Consider the following 20,693-nt stretch of genomic DNA (forward strand, 5'->3'; position numbering starts at 1 on the left):
TGCTAAGTCACTTCAGTTACATTCAACTCTTTGCCACCCTATAGACTATAGTCTGCCAGACTCCTCTGTCCATGGTTTTTCCAGGCAAGAATACTGGAGTTGGTTGCCATGCCATCCTCTAGGGGATCTTCCCAACCCAGGGATGGAACCTGCATCTCATATCTCTTCTGCACTGGAAGGCAGGTTCTTTACCACTAGCACCCCTTGGAAAGCCCCAACCAATTTAATACATCTCATTAATAGACTGAAGAAAAATTTGTGTCTATCTCAGTTGATACAATAAAAACATATGACAAAATTCAACACCATTTAATGATAATAACACTCTACAAACTAAGAATAAAAGGAAACTTCTTCAACATGATGAAGACCATTTATTCAAAAACCTACAGGTGACATCATACTCAATGGAAAAAAACTGAAAACTTTCCCATTAAGATCAGGAGCAATTCTAGGATGCCTACTCTCACCACTTCTGTTCAACACAGTTCCAGCCAGCACACTTGGGCAAACAAAGGAAACATGAAACATCAAAATTAGAAAAAGAACTCTGTTCTCAGATAAGATCTTGTATACAGTATCTGTATACAAGATCTTTTATCCAATATCTGTCTCTGTCACTCACACACACACAATTGTCATAGCTAATACATGTGTTCATCAACATGTAAAAATCAGTTGCTTCTTACTATTCACATTAGCCAAGATATGCAAACAACTTAAGTGTTCAGCCACCAGCAGATAAATATATAATGTATATCAGTCAATGAAAATTTGTTGTGCAAATGTGCCATTGACATTAGACATTTATTTTACTTATTACAATTACTAACTCAGCTAATAAAATTATATGGGACTAAACAATAGAAAACTGGGTATATAAACACTACACATCTTTAAAAAGAGTGTTTATTTGGCTCAGTGAATTTTCTTTGCTCATTTTGTTTCCCAAGTACCCTATGACAAGAACATGGTGTGCTTTACTTGGAAATTCACCCTTGCTGTAATCAGATATTAAGGTGTGGTCAGAAAATAGGCTTTAGCAAAGCACAGTTCTGAAAGTGCAGTTGGTTTTTGTTGTTGTTGTTGAAGAGGAGAAACCACTGATGAGTTTGGTATAAAGCAGCAGATCATGCACTTACCAAGGTGAGCCTAAATTGTTTTGGTTTCTTTTAATGGATTTATGAGTTTTATTATAGAATTGCTAATTTCTATGAAATGCAATGTTTGATAGAGTCTATTTAATTACTTACACATATGTTAAATAACTGGAGATGGTATAACATCAGTATAGCAATTATGAAGATTTCTTGTATGAAGTTATGAACATTGGTTTCCAACACAGGAAGAATATGCCAGTGTATTGGTATCATGCCTTCTTTCTCAAGGTCTCCCCTGGCGGCCCAAAGAGTAAAGAATCTGCCTACAATGCGGGAGACCTGGGTTCTATCCCTGGGTTTTTGGAAAGGTTCCCTGGAGGAGGGCATGGCAACCCACTCTCATATTCTTGCCTGGAGAATCCCCATGGACAGAGCCATTTCTGACCCATTGAACATTTCTTCATGGAGAAACTTACTATTTGAAAGTGTATTTTACAGGTTTTTACAGATGCTTAGGTAGTACAGTCCATGGATCTCAAAGAGTCAGACACAACTGAGCAACTAACACTTTCAGGTAGTGTTTAATTGATTACTAAGGCCACTCTACAGTTTAAGTCCATATATGTTATAATCATCTCAATATAGATATTACCCCATGAACTATACAGTCCATGGAATTTTTCAGGCCACAATACTGGAGTGGGCTGCCGTCTCTGGGGTCGCACAGAGTCAGACACGACTGAAGTGACTTAGCAGCAGCAGCAGCCTTTCTCTTTTCCAGGAGATCTTCCCGACCCAGGAATCATACCCAGGGAGAACCCAGGTTTCCCGCATTGTATGTGGATTCTTTACCAGCTGAGCCACAAGGGAAGCCCAGTTAGGATCTTAGCTAGTCTCAGGATTGTAATTATCAACATAAATTATCATTTTCTTTGCAAATACACAGATGTTTTTGACTCAATATGATTTGTTAGGCCATGGAATCGAACTGGGGTCTCCTGCATTGCAGGCGGACTCTTTATCAACTGAGCTATCAGGCCCATAGATATTCCATGGCCTAACAAATCATATTGAGTCAAAAACATCTGTGTATTTGCAAAGAAATGATAATTTATGTTGATAATTACAATCCTGAGACTAGCTAAGATCCTAACTGGGCTTCATTGGTGGCTCAGATGGTAAAGAATGTGCCTGCAATGCAGGAGACCAGGGTTCAGTTCCTGTGTTGGAAAGATCCCCTGGAGAAGGAAATGGTGATCCACTCCAGTATTCTTACCTGGAGAATTCCATGGACAGAGAAGCCTGGGGGGGCTACAGTCCATGGGGTCGCAGGAGTCGAACACAACTTAGTGACTAAATGACCACCTAAGATCCTAAAATATCATCTAAAGGAAGAATACACTATATTTAATATAATGAGGTCTTTTTAATATTCTAATTTTTAAGAGCTATTAATTCATATATAGTAGAAGCTCTAACTTCCTCATATTTAATAAACTAGAGAACTCTGCTCCCTCAAGCTACTGGCTAACAGAAACTATTGCACCAGTTTTTTATTTGTTTGTTTTTTGTTTTTTAACAGAGAAAACTAAGCACTAGATAATTTAAAGGTTTTTATTAGTAACAATAAAATCCAATATCCTGGGAAAACATGCATTGGTCATGAAATCTGGCTTTTCTCCTTTTTATTCTATTTCTAGAATTTTATTAGCTCCAAATCTAAGCCCAGAATGAAGCAAAGAAGTTATAAATTCATGTTAAGTTCTGAATAGGTGAGCTAGGTAACCAGAAACTTATTTGGTGTGTCAGGGTTGGGGGGGGCATGGTGAAACTCAGCAGCATGCTTTTCTAGAAGCCCTTAGGGATGTAAAGAACGCTTCATATCAATTAAGTGATAAAAGTTCACTGTCATGATATACTTGTTGATATTTTATTTCAGAAGAATTAAGTTGTAAATAAGATGGCAAATTCTGAACAAGCTGAAGAAATGCAAAAAAATTACCAGAGAAATGGGTATGTTTTGCCTAAATTCTACAAAACATGTTCTGCAACTTCAATTATATCTTATCCTTTTCTCAACTGTAGCAAAATGTCAATAATATTTTCCAAAAATAACAGTGCTGTTTGCATTTTGCTGGACTTTAACATAGTGTTATAACTGGATTAATAGTCAATTTAGGAAGCATAATTGCTACAGGCTTTGATTTTGTATTTACTTCAGATATTTATTCTTCCAAATTTCTTATCTCTTACCAACATGTAGAGGGAAAATACTTAAATATTTTTAATTCTTTGTGAATCTTTCATTCCATGTGGTACAGTTAATAAAAGAAAATATTGGATTCTAATTATTTTTTCAATAAGTTGGTATCTATATGTATATTTGTATGTGTTATAAAATTTTCCTACACCTGTAATTCATTAACTTAGAGATGTAAAATGGAAATGATTTTAAATATTTTATTTCCATTTTTACCATAATAATTGAGTTACATTTCAATGTATGAACTATAAAACTGTAGAGGCCTGCTTTAGATTACTGGTTATATATTCCTGAAACAAAATTTATCAAAAGAAGATAGGGCTCACTAGATCTAGAGCTTTAAAAGTCCACATTTGAGCTGGGAGAAGGAGTAGTAGGGCTTTATCATCTTGAAGCAATAATTTTTGTCATCTATGAATTATCTCTGAGCAAACTGGCCCAATATGTTAGTAAATTATTAACTTCAGGTGGAATAAAATTAAGTGACTTGTCATTTATCAAAGCGGCCAGAACAATATGTTATGAAGCTGAAGAGAGGAGTCAGGAATTCATCCTTCTGTGACATCTTTTTTAGGAAATTTAATCTGATCCCCTCCACCCTTCTTTTAATGCTTCAGAGTCTTGTGTGTGTGTGTGTGTGTGTGTGTGTGTGTTGTGTGTGTGTGTGTTTAATGACAGATTACAGATTCCCTGAAATCAGTGGACAAAAATTTACATTCTTTGTCTGGAACTCCTTGAAAGTGAGGAAGAAATGAAATTTTCAGTGAGTACAAATTTCTCAGTACACTTGTTTAATGTGTACCTAATAGAACTTCTTTTATTTAAAGCATACAATTTCTCTTGAGCAATTTATTACAAAGGGTTAAAAATTCTAATTCACCACCTCATACTCATTAGGATGGCTCCTATCTAAAAATAGTAATAATAATATAAAACAGAAAATAAGAAGTGTTGTTGAGGATATAGAGAAATTGGAATACTTGTGCATGGTTGATGAGAATGTGAAATGATATAGGAAACAGTATGGTGATTCCTCAAGAAATTAAAAGAATTCCCACATGATCTAGAAATTCTACTCTTGGTTGGATACACAAAAGAATTGAAAGCAAGGACTTGGAGAGATATTTTTATACCTATATTCATAGCAGTATTGTTCACAATAGCCAAAAAGTAGAAGCAACCCAAGTGTTCACTGCTGGTAAATGGGTGAACAGAATGTGAGATAATACTTGCAATGGAATAGTATTCAGACTTAAAAAGGAGGAAAATTCTGACAAGTACTACAACATGGGTTAACCTTGAAGACATTTTGTTAAGTGAGATAAACCCTTCAGAAAACAATAAAACACTGTATTATTCCACCAAAATGAAGTTCTTAAAGTAGTCAGATTCCTGGAAAAAGAAAGTACAATGGTGATTGGCAGTGGCTATGGGGGAGGAGTTATTTATTGGGTACTGAGTTTCTTTTGGCCAAGATGAGAGGTCTATGAGTGGTTGATGATGATAAAAGCAGTATGATTGTACTTAATACCATTATATTCTTAAAAATAGTTGAGATGGTAAGTCCTATGTTATGTGTATTTTATCACGATAAAAAAAATTCTACTTCAGATGTGTGTCTTTCAGTTGTTACCTAACTAATAATGCAGAGACAGCCAGTGATAAATTACTTTCCCAGTGATTATACTAAAAACCTTTGTACTGTATATCATTGTTTGATTTTAAAATTTCAGTGTTGATATAAACTTATTACCAAGAGTAAAATTTGATACTTCAACACAGTTTTAATTAGAAAAATCTACAAATTATATTCACATTGTAATCTTTCCATTTTAAACATTTGTTTTCCAGAAAACTCCAAGAACTGCCTAAAGTAAGAAAGCAAGTTGTTGGACCTATTGAAATAGTAAGTAAAATTAGTTAGAAAGTGTGTCTATGTATCAGAAAATTTTAGGGAATTGTCAGGAGAATATAGAATAATTGTGTTTGTCTCATACAAACATAATTTATTTTTGTGTTTGGGGGGATTTTAAGAAAATAATTTACAAAACTATTATTTCCAACAGGAAAAATATACGTAAGTAACCCATAAATGCTATAATAAGAGATTTTTTAAAAAAACACAGTACCTGTACAAAGATCCAATTTTGCCCAAACTAATGGCAAAAGCTAAAGGCTGATTTTTGGGTGTTTTTTTAACGTGTTTTATTCATTTTCCTCAGTTTCGCTTTGCTGACGGACTGGATATCACACTCATGATCCTAGGATTACTAGCATCACTTGTAAATGGGGCCTGTCTTCCTGTAATGTCACTGATACTAGGAGAAATGAGTGACAACCTTATAAGTGGATGTCTAGTCAAAACCAACACAAGTGAGTACAATATTTACCTTTCCATGTTGCTAGGGACTCAAAAGTATTAAGGAAAGCAGACATTAAACTCATAATACAGATTATTCTCTTGTCAAACTCTGTAATATTTATTCTTCTGTGTTGCCAGGGACTAAAGAACCAAAATCCATATTTGTCAGCCTTCTTCAAAGAAACAGAACCAATAGAATTTGTGTGTGTGTGTGTGTGTGTTTATGTAGAGAAAAAGAGAGACATGTATTTTAAAAAATATATATATAGCTCACATGATTAGGGGAGATCATAAGTCCAAAATCTGTAAGGTAAGTTGACAAACTGCAGACCCTCTGTTCCTTATTTGACTTTAAATATTAATTTATACCATATTATTTTCCACCCAAATTTTAATTTTTTAAATGCCCCAGTTTTGTTCAAGTGGAATAAATTCATAGTTTCCATTTCTATTTCCTTCCATGTGATGACATCCTGTCTACACAGTTATTAATTTTTTGATATTTTAATGATAGAGTCTAAAGATGTCATTTCATTTGGTAAACAAATGGAGCTGCCAATTCATTGAATATATGTTTGTTGATTGCCAGTTATGTCTGTCTGTCTCTCTCTTTCTCTGAATGAGTGAGTGAAGAAAGGGAAGGAAGGAGGGGAAAAAAGGGAAGGAGTAAGGACAAACTTAGCAACTTAAGACAATCTCTTTGGGAGTACTCCTTCAGTTGCATGCATATGTGCTAAGTAGCTTCAGTCTTAGATCTGCTCTGTAAATGATTACTTTGTTAACTTTAGATAGGGTAGTCATGTGTGAAAGCAAAAGTCACTCAGTCCTGTTTGACTCTTTGCAAACCCATGGAGTATACAGTCCATGGACTTCTCCAGGCCAGAACACTGGAGTGGGTTAGTTAGTTAGTTCAGTCGCTCAGTCGTGTCCAACTCTTTGCAACCCCACGAATCACAGCATGCCAGGCCTCCCTATCCATCACCAACTCCTGGAGTTCACTCAGACTCACGTCCATCGAGTCGGTGATGCCATCCAGCCATCTCATCCTCTGTTGTCCCCTTCTCCTCCTGCCCCCAATCCCTCCCAGCATCAGAGTCTTTTCCAATGAGTCAACTCTTCGCATGAGGTGGCCAAAGTACTGGAGCTTCAGCTTTAGCATCAGTCCTTCCAAAGAAATCCCTGATCTCCTTCAGAATGGACTGGTGGGATCTCCTTGCAGTCCAAGCTGTTCCCTTCCCCAGGGGATCTTCCCAATTCAGGGACTGAACCTGTAGTCATGAGTATTTGACTGATATTGCTGAATTTTAATTTTGTTTTTGTTTGAGCCATGTTACTCAGGGTTTCATTGTGTGTTGTTTCAAATGTAATGAATACATAAAGAGGTTGAGAAATATCTAGCTAAATAATGGGTTTTATTTGTATAGGGATTCCCAGGTGGCTCAGCAGTAAAGAATCTGCCTGCCAGTTTAGGAGATACAGGAAATGCAGTTTCGATTCCTGGGTCAGAAAGATCCCCTGGAGGAGAAAATGGCAACCACTCCAGTATTCTTGCCTGGAAAATCCCATGGACAGAGGAGCCTCGTGGGCTACAGTCCGTGGGGTCACAAAGAGTTGGACATGACTGAGAGACTAAGCACACATCCTATTACTGGTATAACATATTATTAAAAAGAAGTGGAAATATTAAGGAGTATATCTTCAGCCTTCTAACATTGGTTTTCTGAAGGATAACAGAGGAGGATTTTTTGCTCCTACAATTAAAGATATATTTAATAACTATCATTGATCAGAGGCCCATTTTTATTCCAGCACTGAACTTTTTCACATTTTACCTCTATTAATATAATCTCCAAAATGAAATTATACCATTTTTATGTGATTCTAGGTATGATTTTTAGAAACAATGTATATTCTCTTTGTTGTTGTTGTTTTTTTCCAAAAAATATATTGTAGGAAGAGAGCTGACTTCAGAGGCATTTCTCATTCAGAATGCAGAAATAGTTTCTTCACAGTCTCCAAAAACCAAATTAAGAAATTGGCCCCATTCTTCACAGGACTCCTCTCCGCTTCAATAAGAGACCTTGTTCTGTCTAAACAAGTGCTTCTGAGGAGGAGCTTGTGAATTATAGCCACATGCAGAGTTCCCTTTCTCCATAACTCCTTACATCCCATGACCTCTTTTTTTAATATAAATTTATTTATTTTAATTGGAGGCTAATTACTTTACAATGTTGTATTGGTTTTGCCATACATCAACATGAATCCGCCACGGGTGTACATGTGTTCCCCATCCTGAACCCCCCTCCCATCTCTCTGTTAATTCAGTTAAATTTCCTTAAAACTTTGTACTGAGGTTTAATATTTCTATGTCAACTTTGATATTTGTGATAAGCTGCTTTAAAAAAAGTTCCAAAAATGGAATAAAGGAAAAATGCACATAAAGATCATATACATCATCATATAGGATGTTATTGCGTTTATGTAAGAAATGAAGAGCATGAGGTCTGTTGATTTATTACAAATGTTTATTATGATCAGAGAAGGAAATGGCAACCCACTCCAGTATTCCTGCCTGGAGAATCCCATGGACAGAGGAGTCTGGTGGGCTACAGTCCATGGGGTCGCAAAGATTCAGATACGACTGAGCAGCTAATACATACACATATTATGGCCCTTTAAGAAAGAAAATTATGATAGTTGATATCAACCTCAGTTTTGTGCTGTTGGTGAAATTACAACCTTGGTATACTAATTAAGGTATGATGTAGGTTACTTTAGAATATATGTAGAAATTTTACATGGAAACAGGTAAACCAAGAATTATTTAAATACTATTTTATGATGTTGCCATTCTTGTACCCAACAAATTTCAATGAGCTTCTTTTAAATTTTTCCCATTACTACTACAACTTTCATTGGTATTCTTGCTTTTCCTGGACTTTCTAAATTATTTCCTGGGGTATTTCAAACTGAATTCTAAATGCATAATCTCAAAGGAAAGGAAATTCTGTTACTATTACTTACATTCCTGTTACCCGAAATCAGAGATATCCTAAAGAATTATTTCCCGGTATGAGCTACATGGTTAATGTTTCCTTGCAATTTTTCATGTTGCATGTGTACTTCATGTGACCAGAGATAATAAATTCAAATTTCAAATTTTAGTTTGAAGAATAGAAAATAAAGATGATCATTAGCTATTGTGTTAAGTCCATTTTTTTGAGAAGGCATTATGTTTTGTTTGGAGGACTATGTATAAAACACACCATGGCCAATTATAAATTGATTAATATCCTTTATAATTTGAAAAACTTTTCTACAGCAAATTATCGGAACTGTACTCAGTCTCAAGAGAAGGTGAATGAAGATATGATTGTGTGAGTACAAATGAAATGTTAATATCATATTCATTGCATGCTGCTTTGTAAAAAACTGAAATACCTATCTGATTATTAATATTACATATAAATAAGTAAAGTAAACATGTCCTCTTCTTTCATTAGATATATAAAACATAATTATATATTATTTTTTCGCCTACTTGAAAGGTGTATAGCTTCATATGCTTTCAGTTTTGACAAAATTGTCATAATAGAAATGTTGTATTGGGATTTGCATTTTTGTATCAGCTTTGTTTCCTGGAACTGAAGGTACATATCCTAGAGGTTAAATGACTAATTTTTCCTTTTTTTCAAGTTATTTTTCTTACAAAACTTACAGAAAAAGTGCCACCCCAGTAAACTTTAAAAGCCAAAAATATGTGCAACAAATAGTTAAGTGAAAAAAAAAAGTAAGGAATAGTAAAGTTTTATTCAGATGAATTTTGGAAATGAACTATTCAGACTGTTATCAGTTCAGTTCAGTTCTGTCACTCAGTCGTGTCTAACTCTTTGCGACCCCATGAACCACAGCACTCCAGGCCTCCCTGTCCATCACCACTCCTGGACTTTACTCAAATCATGTTCATTGAGTCGGTATTGCCATCCAGCCATCTCATCCTCTGTCATCCCCTTCTCCTCCTGCCCTCAAACTTTCCCAGGATCAGGGTCTTTTCAAATGAGTCAGTTCTTCGCATCAAGTGGCCAAAGTACTGGAGTTTCAGCTTTAGCATCATTCCTTCCAATGAACACTCAGGACTCGATCTCCTTTAGGATGGACTGGTTGGATCTCCTTGCAGTCCAAGGGACTCTCAAGAGTCTTGTTCAACATCACAGTTCAAAAGCATCAATTCTTTGGTGCTCAGCTTTCTTTATAGTCCAACTCTCACATCCATACATGACTGCTGGAAAAACCATAGCCTTGACTAGATGGACCATTATTGGCAAATAATGTCTCTGCTTTTTAATATGCTACCTAGGTTGGTCATAACTTTCCTTCCAAGGAGCAAGCGTCTTTTACTTTCATGGCTGCAGTCACCATCTGCAGTGATTTTGGAGCCAAAAAAAAAAGTCAGCCAATGTTTCCCCATATATTTGCCATGAAGTGATGAGACCGGATGCCATGATCTTAGTTTTCTAAATGTTGAGCTTTAAGCCAACTTTTTCACTCTCTTCTTTCACTTTCATCAAAAGGCTCTTTAGTTCTTCTTCACTTTCTGCCATAAGGGTGGTGTTATTTGTGTATCTGAGGTTATTGATATTTCTCCCAGCAATCTTGATTCCAGCTTGTGCTTCATCCAGTCCAGCATTTCTCATGATGTACTCTGCATATAAATTAAGTAAGCAGGGTGAGAATATACAGCCTTGACGTACTCCTTTCTTAATTTGGAACCAGTCTGTTTTTCCATGTCCAGTTCTAACTGTTGCTTCCTGACCTGAATGCAGATTTCTCAGGAGGCAGATCAGGTGGTCTGGTATTCCCATCTCTTTCAGAATTTTCCACAGTTTATTGTGATCCACACAGTCAAAGGCTTTGGCATAGTCAATAAAGCAGAAATAGATGTTTTTCTGGAACTCTCGCTTTTTCCATCATCCAGCGGATGTTGGCAATTTGATCTCTGGTTCCTCTGCCTTTTCTCAAACCAGCTTGAACATCAGGAAGTTCATGGTTCACGTATTGCTGAAGCCAGGCTTGGAGAATTTTGAGCATTACTTTAGTAGCGTATGAGATGAGTGCAATTGTGCGGTAGTTTGAGCATTCTTTGGCATTGCCTTTCTTTGGGATTGGAATGAAAGCTGACCCTTTCCAGTCCTGTGGCCACTGCTGAGTTTTCCAGATTTGCTGGCATATTGAGTGCAGCACTTTCACAGCTTCATCTTTCAGGATTTGAAATAGCTCAACTAGAATTCCATCACCTCCACTAGCTTTGTTCGTAGTGATGCTTCCTAAGGCCCACTTGACTTCACATTCCAGGATGTCTGGCTCTAGGTGAGTGATCACACCATCGTGATTATCTTGGTTGTGAAGATATTTTTTGTATAGTTCTTCTGTGTATTCTTGCCACCTCTTCTTAATATCTTCTGCTTCTCTTAGGTCCATACCATTTCTGTCCTTTACTGAGCTCATCTTTGCATGATCTATTCCCTTGGTATCTCTAATTTTCTTGAAGAGCTCTCCAGTCTCAGAATATTTATAGTAAAATTGTATTCAGATTAAAAATTGTAAATTCTGAAATAGATAACTTATAAGGACATTTTGTTTTTGTAGGCTTGTGTCTTAAGCAACATGCTTTCCTCTGTCACATGTGTCGTTTGTTAGAGAAATGCAGTCTTACTGGGTATATTCACTGGATTTCAGTAGTGTCTCACTAAAACTATCTGTCTTATCAGACCTAAAGTGAAAGTAAAAGTGTTAATTGCTCAATCGTGTTGGACTCTTTGCAACCCGTGACTGTAGCTTACCAGGCTCCTCTGTCCACAGGATTCTCCACACAAGAATACTGGAGTGTGTTGCCATTCCCTTCTCCAGGGGATCTTCCTGACCCGGAGATCAAGCCTGGGTCTCCTACATTGCAGGCAGATTCTTTACCATCTGCGCTACCAGGGAAGCCCTTATCAGACCTAGGGGATCTCTTATTCTTTTCCCCCAGAAGTGAAGCCTCCATGCTATATAACCCTAAGACACTGCAATGGCACTATCTAGGCCATAATTCTTGATCTTCCACACTGTTAGCCACAACCTCATGTAACTGTGGCTTCGTAATCTTCAATTAATTAAAATTAAATAAAATTTAAAAATCAGTTCCTCATCCTCAGTCACATGCCAAGTGCTCACAAGTCATGTAAGGCTGGCTGCCATATTGTACAGCATCAATACGTAACATTTTCTTCATCACAGAAAGTTCAGTTGGGCTGTGCTGTTCTGCAACTAAATGTGAATAGTACTGCCTCAAGTTTTGCTTTGCTGCAGTCTCATCTTTCTTTGAGGGAACATTTCTAACTTTTTTAGCAATTTTCTCATAAAATTTATTGGTTTTGGATCTTTTGAAAATTCCTAATTAGGATCCAGGAACTTCCTTCTATTGAATATACTAGTCTTACAGTATTAGAACAGGGCTCTGATGTTACAATCATGAAGTATGAGTTTCTTACCAAAAAAGTTTGGAACCTTTAAAATTAGGGACATCTATTTTAAAAACAGATAATAGAAGGGCTAGAGTAAGATATGTCTATGTAGTCTATGCACAGTTATTGAGATTACAAAATTTATGAGGAAATATTCCTAACATTTATAATGTAATATTTGTTATGATGTTGTTTCTCAAACTAGTGTATCAGTTTGGAAATATTTGAGGTATATAATGAATAATAGTTCCACAGTCAAATTGGTTTAGAAAACACTGTATATGACACCCTTGTTGGACACTTTGGACAGATAAGCATAGTTAAGGCTCAGTTTAACCCAAGTTTTCCAAACCTCTTTAATTATGGAAACTAAACATCCTGCTGAGCTAATGTTTTGATGAACAGCTATCTGGGAAACAGTTTTTTATAGAACTCTTTTGGTAGGAATAAGGTTGTCCCTCTTACCTCTGTAGTAATCAGGAACTGAAGAATTTTATTCTACCTCAGTCATTTTACAAAGAGAATCACTCATAGCTTTATGTAATTTTAATGTTTTAATGTTGTCTGTGCCTTTGTCTTACTAATTAGACAATTGTTCTGAAAATAAGATTCCTCCTTTGTAATCAGTTCCCATTTCCAACCCTCAGTCCAGTTCAGTTCAGTCGCTCAGTCGTGTCTGACTCTTTGCGTCCCAGGACTCCCTGTCCATCACCATCTCCCGGAGCTCACTAACTCACGTCCATCGAGTCGGTGATGCCATCCAGCCATCTCATCCTCTGTTGTCCCCTTCTCCTCCTGCCCCCAATCCCTCCCAGCATCAGAGTCTTTTCCAATGAGTCAACCCTTTGCATGAGGTGGCCAAAGTACTGGAGTTTCAGCTTTAGCATCATTCCTTCCAAAGAACACCCAGGGCTGATCTCCTTTAGAATGGACTGGTTGGATCTCCTTGCAGTCCAAGGGACTCTCAAGAGTCTTCTCCAACACCACAGTTCAAAAGCATCAATTCTTCGGCACTCAGCTTTCTTCACAGTCCAATTCTCACATCCATACCCCCAAGCAAATACTTCTCTGCTATCTTTAAAGATTTGCAGAATTCAGACACTGCATGTGCTTAGAGACATACAGTATATAGGATTTCCCACCTAGCTTCTTTTATTAAATGTAATGTTTTTGAGGTTCATCCATATTATAATATCTATTAGTAGTTTATTTCTTTTCATTGCTTAGTAGTAATCCACTGCAAGGATATATCACATTTTGTTTGACTGTTCACCAGATGATGGACTTTAGGACTGTTTCCATTTTCTTTTTTTTCATGTGCAATTTAAAAATAATGTTTCTATGAACATTAATATGTAAGTTTCTGTGTGGACATATGTTTTTATTTCTCTTGGGTAGATACTTAGGAATGGAATTGCTGGGTCATATGGTAAGTTCACATTTAACTTTTTAAGAAACTGCTAAACTGTTTTCCAAAGTGGATACACCATTTTACTTTCCCACCAACAATGTGTGTTTCAGTTTCTCCGCATCTCCACCAACACTTGTTATTGTCTTTTTCATTATAGCTATTTTGTAGATATGAAGTGGTGTGGTGTTGTGACTTTAATTTGCATCTCCCTGGTGACTAATAACGAGTATTTTTTTTTCATTTACTTTTTAAGCATACATATATTTCTTTGGTAAAATACATATTCAAATATTTTGCCTATGTTGTTGTGTTTGTCTTAAATATTGAATTGTAAGAGTTCTTTATAAATTCTAGATATGAGTTCTTTGTCAGATATATGACTGGCATATATTTTCTCCTAGTGTGTGGCTCATTTTCTCATTTTTCTTAAAGATTCCTTTTGAGGCTGAAAAGTTTTAAATTTTGATTAGGTACAGTTTATCAAGTTTTTTGTTTATGAATTTCCCTTTTGGATTTAGGAATTCTTTGCATAGGATCATGAAAATTCTCTTCTATATTTTCTTCTATAAATTTCAACATTTAAGCTCATCCTTAGGTTTTTGATCCATTTGGAGTTTATTTTTGTGACTATTGAGGTAAGGGTCTAACTTCTTTTTTGCATGTGGCTATTCATTTGTCCCAAAACTGTTTCTTAAAAAAACTTTTTTTCCACGTTGAATTGCCTTGGCACTTCTGCTAAAAATCAAATGCCCACAAATGTAAGGGCTTCTGTTCTCTCATTTTTATTGCATTTATTGATATGGTTATCCTTATACTACCGTTGGGCTTCCCTTGTGGCTCAGACAGTAAAGAATCCCCTGCAGTGCAGAAGACCTGGGTTCGATCTCTGAGTTGGGGAGATCCCCTGGAGGAAGGCATGGCAACCCACTCCAGTATTCTTGCCTGGAGAATTCCATGGACAGAGGAGCCTGGCAGGCTGCAGTCCATGGGGTCGCAAAGAGTTGGACAGGACCAAGCGACTAAGTGCAGCACATGTTGGTATCACACTGCCTTGAATACTGTAGAGTTAGAGTTTAAATAAATAAATTTTTTAAAATCAGGTAATGAAAATCCTCCAGCTTTGTTCTTCTCTTTAGACATCTCATCTCTACATACATTTCTACATCTATTTTGGGATTATCTTTCAAAATCTGCAAAATAGCTTGCTGAGATTTTTGACAGGGGTTAATTGAATCTATAGATCAATCTGGGGAGCTCATCATCTTATCAACACTGAGTCCTCCAATCCATTTATTCAGATCTTTAATTTCTCCCAACAATGTTTTATAGTTTTCAGTGTACAAGTCTTCCATTTCTTCTTTGCATTAGGTTTTCTTAACCCCTTTTCCTCTTACGATATTGCAAACATTTTCCCCACAACATTCCCCACAAAAAGTTCAATAAGATTTCTATTAAACCTATAGCATCCTGTGGTGTCTTTGGGCAGTCCCTTCTATTAGAAAACAGTAATTTCTCATTATTGTAATAATTATCTTCTATTAAAGTCATCGTGAACACCGAAATACCAATACTGAACCATCACTTCTAGGTTTCTGTGAACCTCCAGTCACAACATTTTCATTAATCAGTTAATATTGAACTCACGGTCAACAGCACTGTAACTCGTGTCTGAATGACACTTGCCTTTCACATGTATTTTCATGCGCCATAGGGGACTTCACAGCTTCCTGCACTTAGGAACACTAGACAGGACTTCAACTTGCTTCTGGAGAGTTATTTTAAACAGTGAAATCATCAACAAAAAAAAAAAAACACAAAAATGAGGACAATTTGCCACTACCTAAATCACAAAAATGACATTGAAGGACAGGGAAGCCTGGTGTGCAGCAGTGCATGGAGTCACAAAGAGTCAGACACAACTTAGTGACTGAACAACAACAACAGAAAAAAACAATGAGAGCTAAAACAGAGAAGTAGAATGTTGCCTTGTTCAGCCTCAGCTGGGAACATCTATCTATGTTGGGTGACTCAAAATTTTTGCCACTCTGCACATGTCCATAAATAACAATGAAAACAGCAATAACTGATTTTGGGGTTACACGTAAATTTTATTGAACAGGCACATTTGCCAACAGAGAATCTGGGAATAATGAGACTCAAGTGTACATTTCTTTGTGCTTTTCTTGGTACTTTACTATCTTGGCTTTCCAAGTACCTCACTGGCCGTTTCTCAAGCTTTCTTTACTGGTTCTTTGTCTTCTTCTTAAACTCTACTATGTTTGGAGAGTACTTGAGCTCAGTCCTTGGCCTTATTCTCTTTTTTTATTGATATCTACACTTTATTCTCTGTCTCTGTGGGTGATCTCAGCCAGTACTTTAATTGCCATCTAGAGCTGTTGACTCAAATTTTCATCTCCAGCCAATACCCCTCTCCAGCACTTCAGCTTCTCATTATCAACTTGTTATTTGGTATCCACTTTGATGTTTAATGGGCATGTCAGACTTATGTCTAAATCAGAACACTTAATATCTCCTGCAAATCTGTTCCTCTGTCAGCTGCCCACATATGTAAATGGCACCCCATTCACTCAGTCGCTCAAGACAAAATCTAAGCAGTTATGCTTGCTTTCTTCCTTTCCTGCTTCCTGCTTTCCTGCCAGTACACTGGCAATTCTTGTTTGTTGTTGTTTTTCCAAAATATAACTAGAATCTGTCTACCTCTTTGCAATCAGCTTCCACCATCTACGTCCAAGCCTCCATCTTTCTTACTGTGACCATTGCAATTGCCTCCTATCTAAACTGTCTTTTTTTCTTCTTCTTCTTTTGTTGTTGCCTTCATCCATTCTCAGAGAGGATCCAGAGTAATCTTTAAAAGTTGAATAGATAAGGACATTGTATGTTTAAATGGTCTTATCTCTTGGAATAAAACTTGTGCAGTGCACCATAGCTAAGAGCCCTATGACACGCCAAATTCTCCAGCCTCACAATTTCATACCACTTTGGACTTCTTTTGTCTGGAAATATAGTAAGCTCTTTCCTGCCTCTGAATGTATTACTTGCTCTTCTCTGTTCCTGCAATGCTTTTCTTGCTTTTTTATGGCTAGTTCCGTTTCTTCTTTTGAATCCCAGCCATTATATCATTTCCTCAAAGGAAATTTTCTTAATCATTCTTTTTATCTTCACTAACTCTCCTGACTCACCTTTTTGTTAGTCGCTAAGTCCTGTCCAACTCTTTTGGGACTCCATGGACTGTAGTCTGCCAGGCTCCTCTGTCCTTGGGATTTCCCAGGCAAGAATATTGGAGTGGGTTGCCATTTCCTTCTTCAGGGATCTTCCCAACCCAGGGATTGAACCTGCATCTCCTGATATATATCTATATATAGCCATTGATCCGTCAGTGACACTTAGGTTGTTTTCATTTCTTGGCTATTGTAAATAATACTGTGATGAATGTAGAGGAGCATATGTCTTTTCAAATTATTGGTTTTATATTCTTCAGACAAACACCCAGAGTAGAATATCTGGATCATATGATAGTTCCATTCTCAATTTTATGAGGAATCTCCATACTGTTTTCCATAGTGGCTTCACCAGTTTAAATTCCCAGCAACAGTGCACAAGGATTCCCTTTACTCCACATCCTCGCCAACACTTGTTATTTCCTGTCTTTGTGATAATAGCCATTTTAACAGATGTGAAGTGATATCTCATTGTGGTTTTGATTTGCATTTCCCTGATGATAAGTGATATTAAGCATATTTTCATGTGTCTCTTGGCCATCTGTAGGCTTTCTTTGGAAAAATGTCTCTCCCGATCCTCAGCCCATTTTTTATTTGAATTGTCTGCTTTTTCCTTGTTGATTTTCATTAATTTTTATATATCTTGGATCTCAGCCATTATATCATTTCCTCAAAGGAAATTTTCTTAATCACTCTTTTTATTTTCACTAACTCTCCTGAATTATCATTTTGTTAGTCGCTAAGTCCTGTCCAACTCTTTTGGGACTCCATGGACTGTAATCTGCCAGGCTCGTCTGTCCTTGGGATTTCCCAGGCAAGAATATTGGAATGGGTTGCTGTCTCCTTCTCCAGAGATCTTCCCAACTCAGGGATTGAACCTGCATCTCCTGATATATATATAATATTAGATATATGACTTGCAAATATCTTCTCCCATTCAGTAAGTTGTCTTTCTATTTTGTTGATAATTTCCTTTGTTGTGAAAAACTTTTTGGTCTGATGTCATCCCATTTGTTTATTTGAAAGCTGATTCTAAGAACCAATCTATTTCTTCTAGGTTGTCCAACTTGTTGGCAAATAACTGTTCATTATATTCTCTTTTAATCCTTTGGATTTCTTTGGTATCTGTTGTAATTTCTTCTCCTTTGCTTCTGATTTTATCTAAGCCTTTTCTTTTTTCTTAGTAAGTTCAGCTAAAGGTCTGTCAATTTTATCTTTTCAAAGAACCAGCTTTTAGTTTCATTGATATTTTCTGTTGTTTTTGGTCTCTATTTCATTTATTTCTGCTCACCACTGTCTTCAAGCTTCATTTCTTTTTCTTTTTCTAGCTCCATGAGGTGTTAAGTTAGATTATTTATTTGAGATTTTTCTTATTTATAGGCCTGCTGTGAACTTCTCCTTAGTACTGAACTTGCTGTGTTCCATAGATTTTGGCATGAAATGAATAAATTTCTTATCTGGTCTCCCACTGTTAGATATTTAGAATGTTTACAATTTCATGTATTAATGCTGCAATAAACATTCATCTAGATTAATCTTTGTACATATTTCCTCAGGGTAAATTATTTAAGTTGGATAATTTTGGATTTAATGGTATATATATATATATAAAGCATTTTAAATATATATTTAAAGCTTTTTATAAAATGCTTTTGACTACTATCATTTCTTTACTCTGCCTTTTCCACATACAACTAAAATAATTACATCAATGTAGCACTGTCAAATGAAAGTATTAAAAATATGGAAAGAAGCTATAACTAACAAACATATTTTGAAATACTAATCTATGCTAATAATATAAGAGAGATATATTCTGAATGTCATACAAGGGTAACCTAGATTCCTCTATCAGCATACTCAATCTTTCTGATGGTAGTTTATTTTTAATTATGTGCTTTAGCACAAACTCTCTTAGTCAAATATAACAAATCTCATTTTTTGGTAACAAAGGAAAAAAAGGTGTACTTCAGTCTCACTAAAATTTCCAATAATCTTTTTTTCAGGTTAGCTTTGTATTATGTTGGAATAGGAGTTACTGCCTTGATTTTTGGCTACATACAGATTTCGTTTTGGGTCATGACTGCAGCACGGCAGACCAAGAGAATTCGAAAACAGTTTTTTCATTCAGTTTTGGCTCAGGACATCAGCTGGTTTGACAGCTGTGACATCAGTGAACTCAATACTCGCATGACTGAGTAAGAGAATGGATGTGCAGGGTATCAACTTTATTCTTATACATGATGTACAAATGACTTAATTTCATGTGTTTTCTTGTTTCAGTGACATCAACAAAATCAATGATGGTATTGGAGACAAGATTGCTCTGTTGTTTCAAAACATGTCTACTTTTTCTGTTGGCCTGGCAATTGGTTTGGTGAAGGGCTGGAAACTCACACTGGTGACTCTGTCCACATCCCCTCTTATAATTGCTTCAGCAGCCATATTTTCTAGGGTAGGTAAGATGGTTAATGCAGTGTTAACTGAAAGCAAGAATGTGAAGATATTTTACTGAGATTGTATAAAAAGAAGGCAGTTCTATTTATGTATGTGTCCCCAGATAAGAAAGAATATTATATGCCACAAATACTTTTGATTTTGTTCATCATTAACCACCTTTCTATCTTCAAGTAATTTGACTACAATGAAGTCTGGTTTTAATATCTTACTAATATCTAAAAATATTCCTTTCATTTAGAATCTAATGCAGTTTTGAATACTAGCGTGGATAAAGTTTTATGCCACTATACATTGAATGCTGGAAAATTCTTGTGTATTTTCAATTCCCAGATAAATGTGTTTCAATTAATTTCACTAGAACAGAATGGAGAAATCCTAAAACAGTAAACATTTAAGCTGTTATATGACTATTTTATGTCAACCATTCCAAATTTATATTTTATAAGGTTCTGAATAACCATTTAAAATGTCTGCTAATGTATATGTTTATATATTATGTCAATCTGTTTCAGTTCTTTAAAACAAATTATGTATTTACACAAGTTATAGTTTATCACTGTTATAGTGTGAATATTAATCTTTTTACAAGATATTAATCTATTTACAGCCTGGTTTTGAAATCACTGCCCTTTGTCAAGGGCAAAATATATATATCCCTGCACCAATATATCCTTAATATCTCTCTGCATGTTAAATCTTTGGCAATACTACCAATGTGTATACCCATTTCCTAGATTGGAGGCACAGTGTACTCTTGAAAGATGGAGTTTTGTTTTGTTTTGGGGTTTTTTGAGTTTGAAATTTTTCAAAGCTAATTGTTCTTTATGGAAGCAAAAACCATAAAATTCACTGTTTATTTTTTAGCTATATTCAAATTCAACCAAATGAGAACTTTCAGCAATAAAAAATATTCTGTGATTAAAACTCCCTTCACAATAGATTTGGGTGTTTAGACAACAGATCTTTATTTAGTGAATTCTAGTGTTGACCTTGTAACCCTTGTAAAAATCTTCATCCCCAGCTTACTAGAAATGAGGACCCCTCAGTAGGAAAATTACGCATGTTACTAAAATCAGAGTTTTAACTTCCCAAGAAGTGAAGTGGACAATGAGTTTAAAAAGAACAGCAGTGGGGAAAACTAAAGTCTGCTCTTGTTATTAACTGGTTGCAATAGGAAGCAAAGTCAAAATTATCTAAATGACTGAAGAAACCAGGCTGGATGCTTTCTAGCATCTTTCAATTCAATTTAATTTGATGAATATATTTATTGAATACTGGATATGTATTGGGTTGGCCAAAAAGTTTGTTTGGGTTTTTCAATAAGATGTTACAGAAAAGCCCAAATGAATTTTTTG

The 20,693-nt window shown here is 35.9% G+C and overlaps 1 protein-coding gene across 1 annotated transcript in view; it reads left to right on the plus strand.

Moving 5' to 3' along the window:
• The first annotated feature begins 3,060 nt into the window (after positions 1-3,060).
• ABCB5 (ATP binding cassette subfamily B member 5) overlaps positions 3,061-20,693 on the plus strand; it is a 115,091-nt gene continuing 97,458 nt past the window's right edge. The window contains 6 exon segments of the mRNA XM_068972746.1: positions 3,061-3,113; positions 5,215-5,269; positions 5,586-5,736; positions 9,048-9,102; positions 18,885-19,076; positions 19,162-19,333. Coding sequence (XP_068828847.1) covers positions 3,061-3,113; positions 5,215-5,269; positions 5,586-5,736; positions 9,048-9,102; positions 18,885-19,076; positions 19,162-19,333 — 678 coding nt within the window.

Source organism: Capricornis sumatraensis, chromosome 5, assembly GCF_032405125.1.
Source record: "Capricornis sumatraensis isolate serow.1 chromosome 5, serow.2, whole genome shotgun sequence".
Taxonomy (NCBI): domain Eukaryota; kingdom Metazoa; phylum Chordata; class Mammalia; order Artiodactyla; family Bovidae; genus Capricornis; species Capricornis sumatraensis.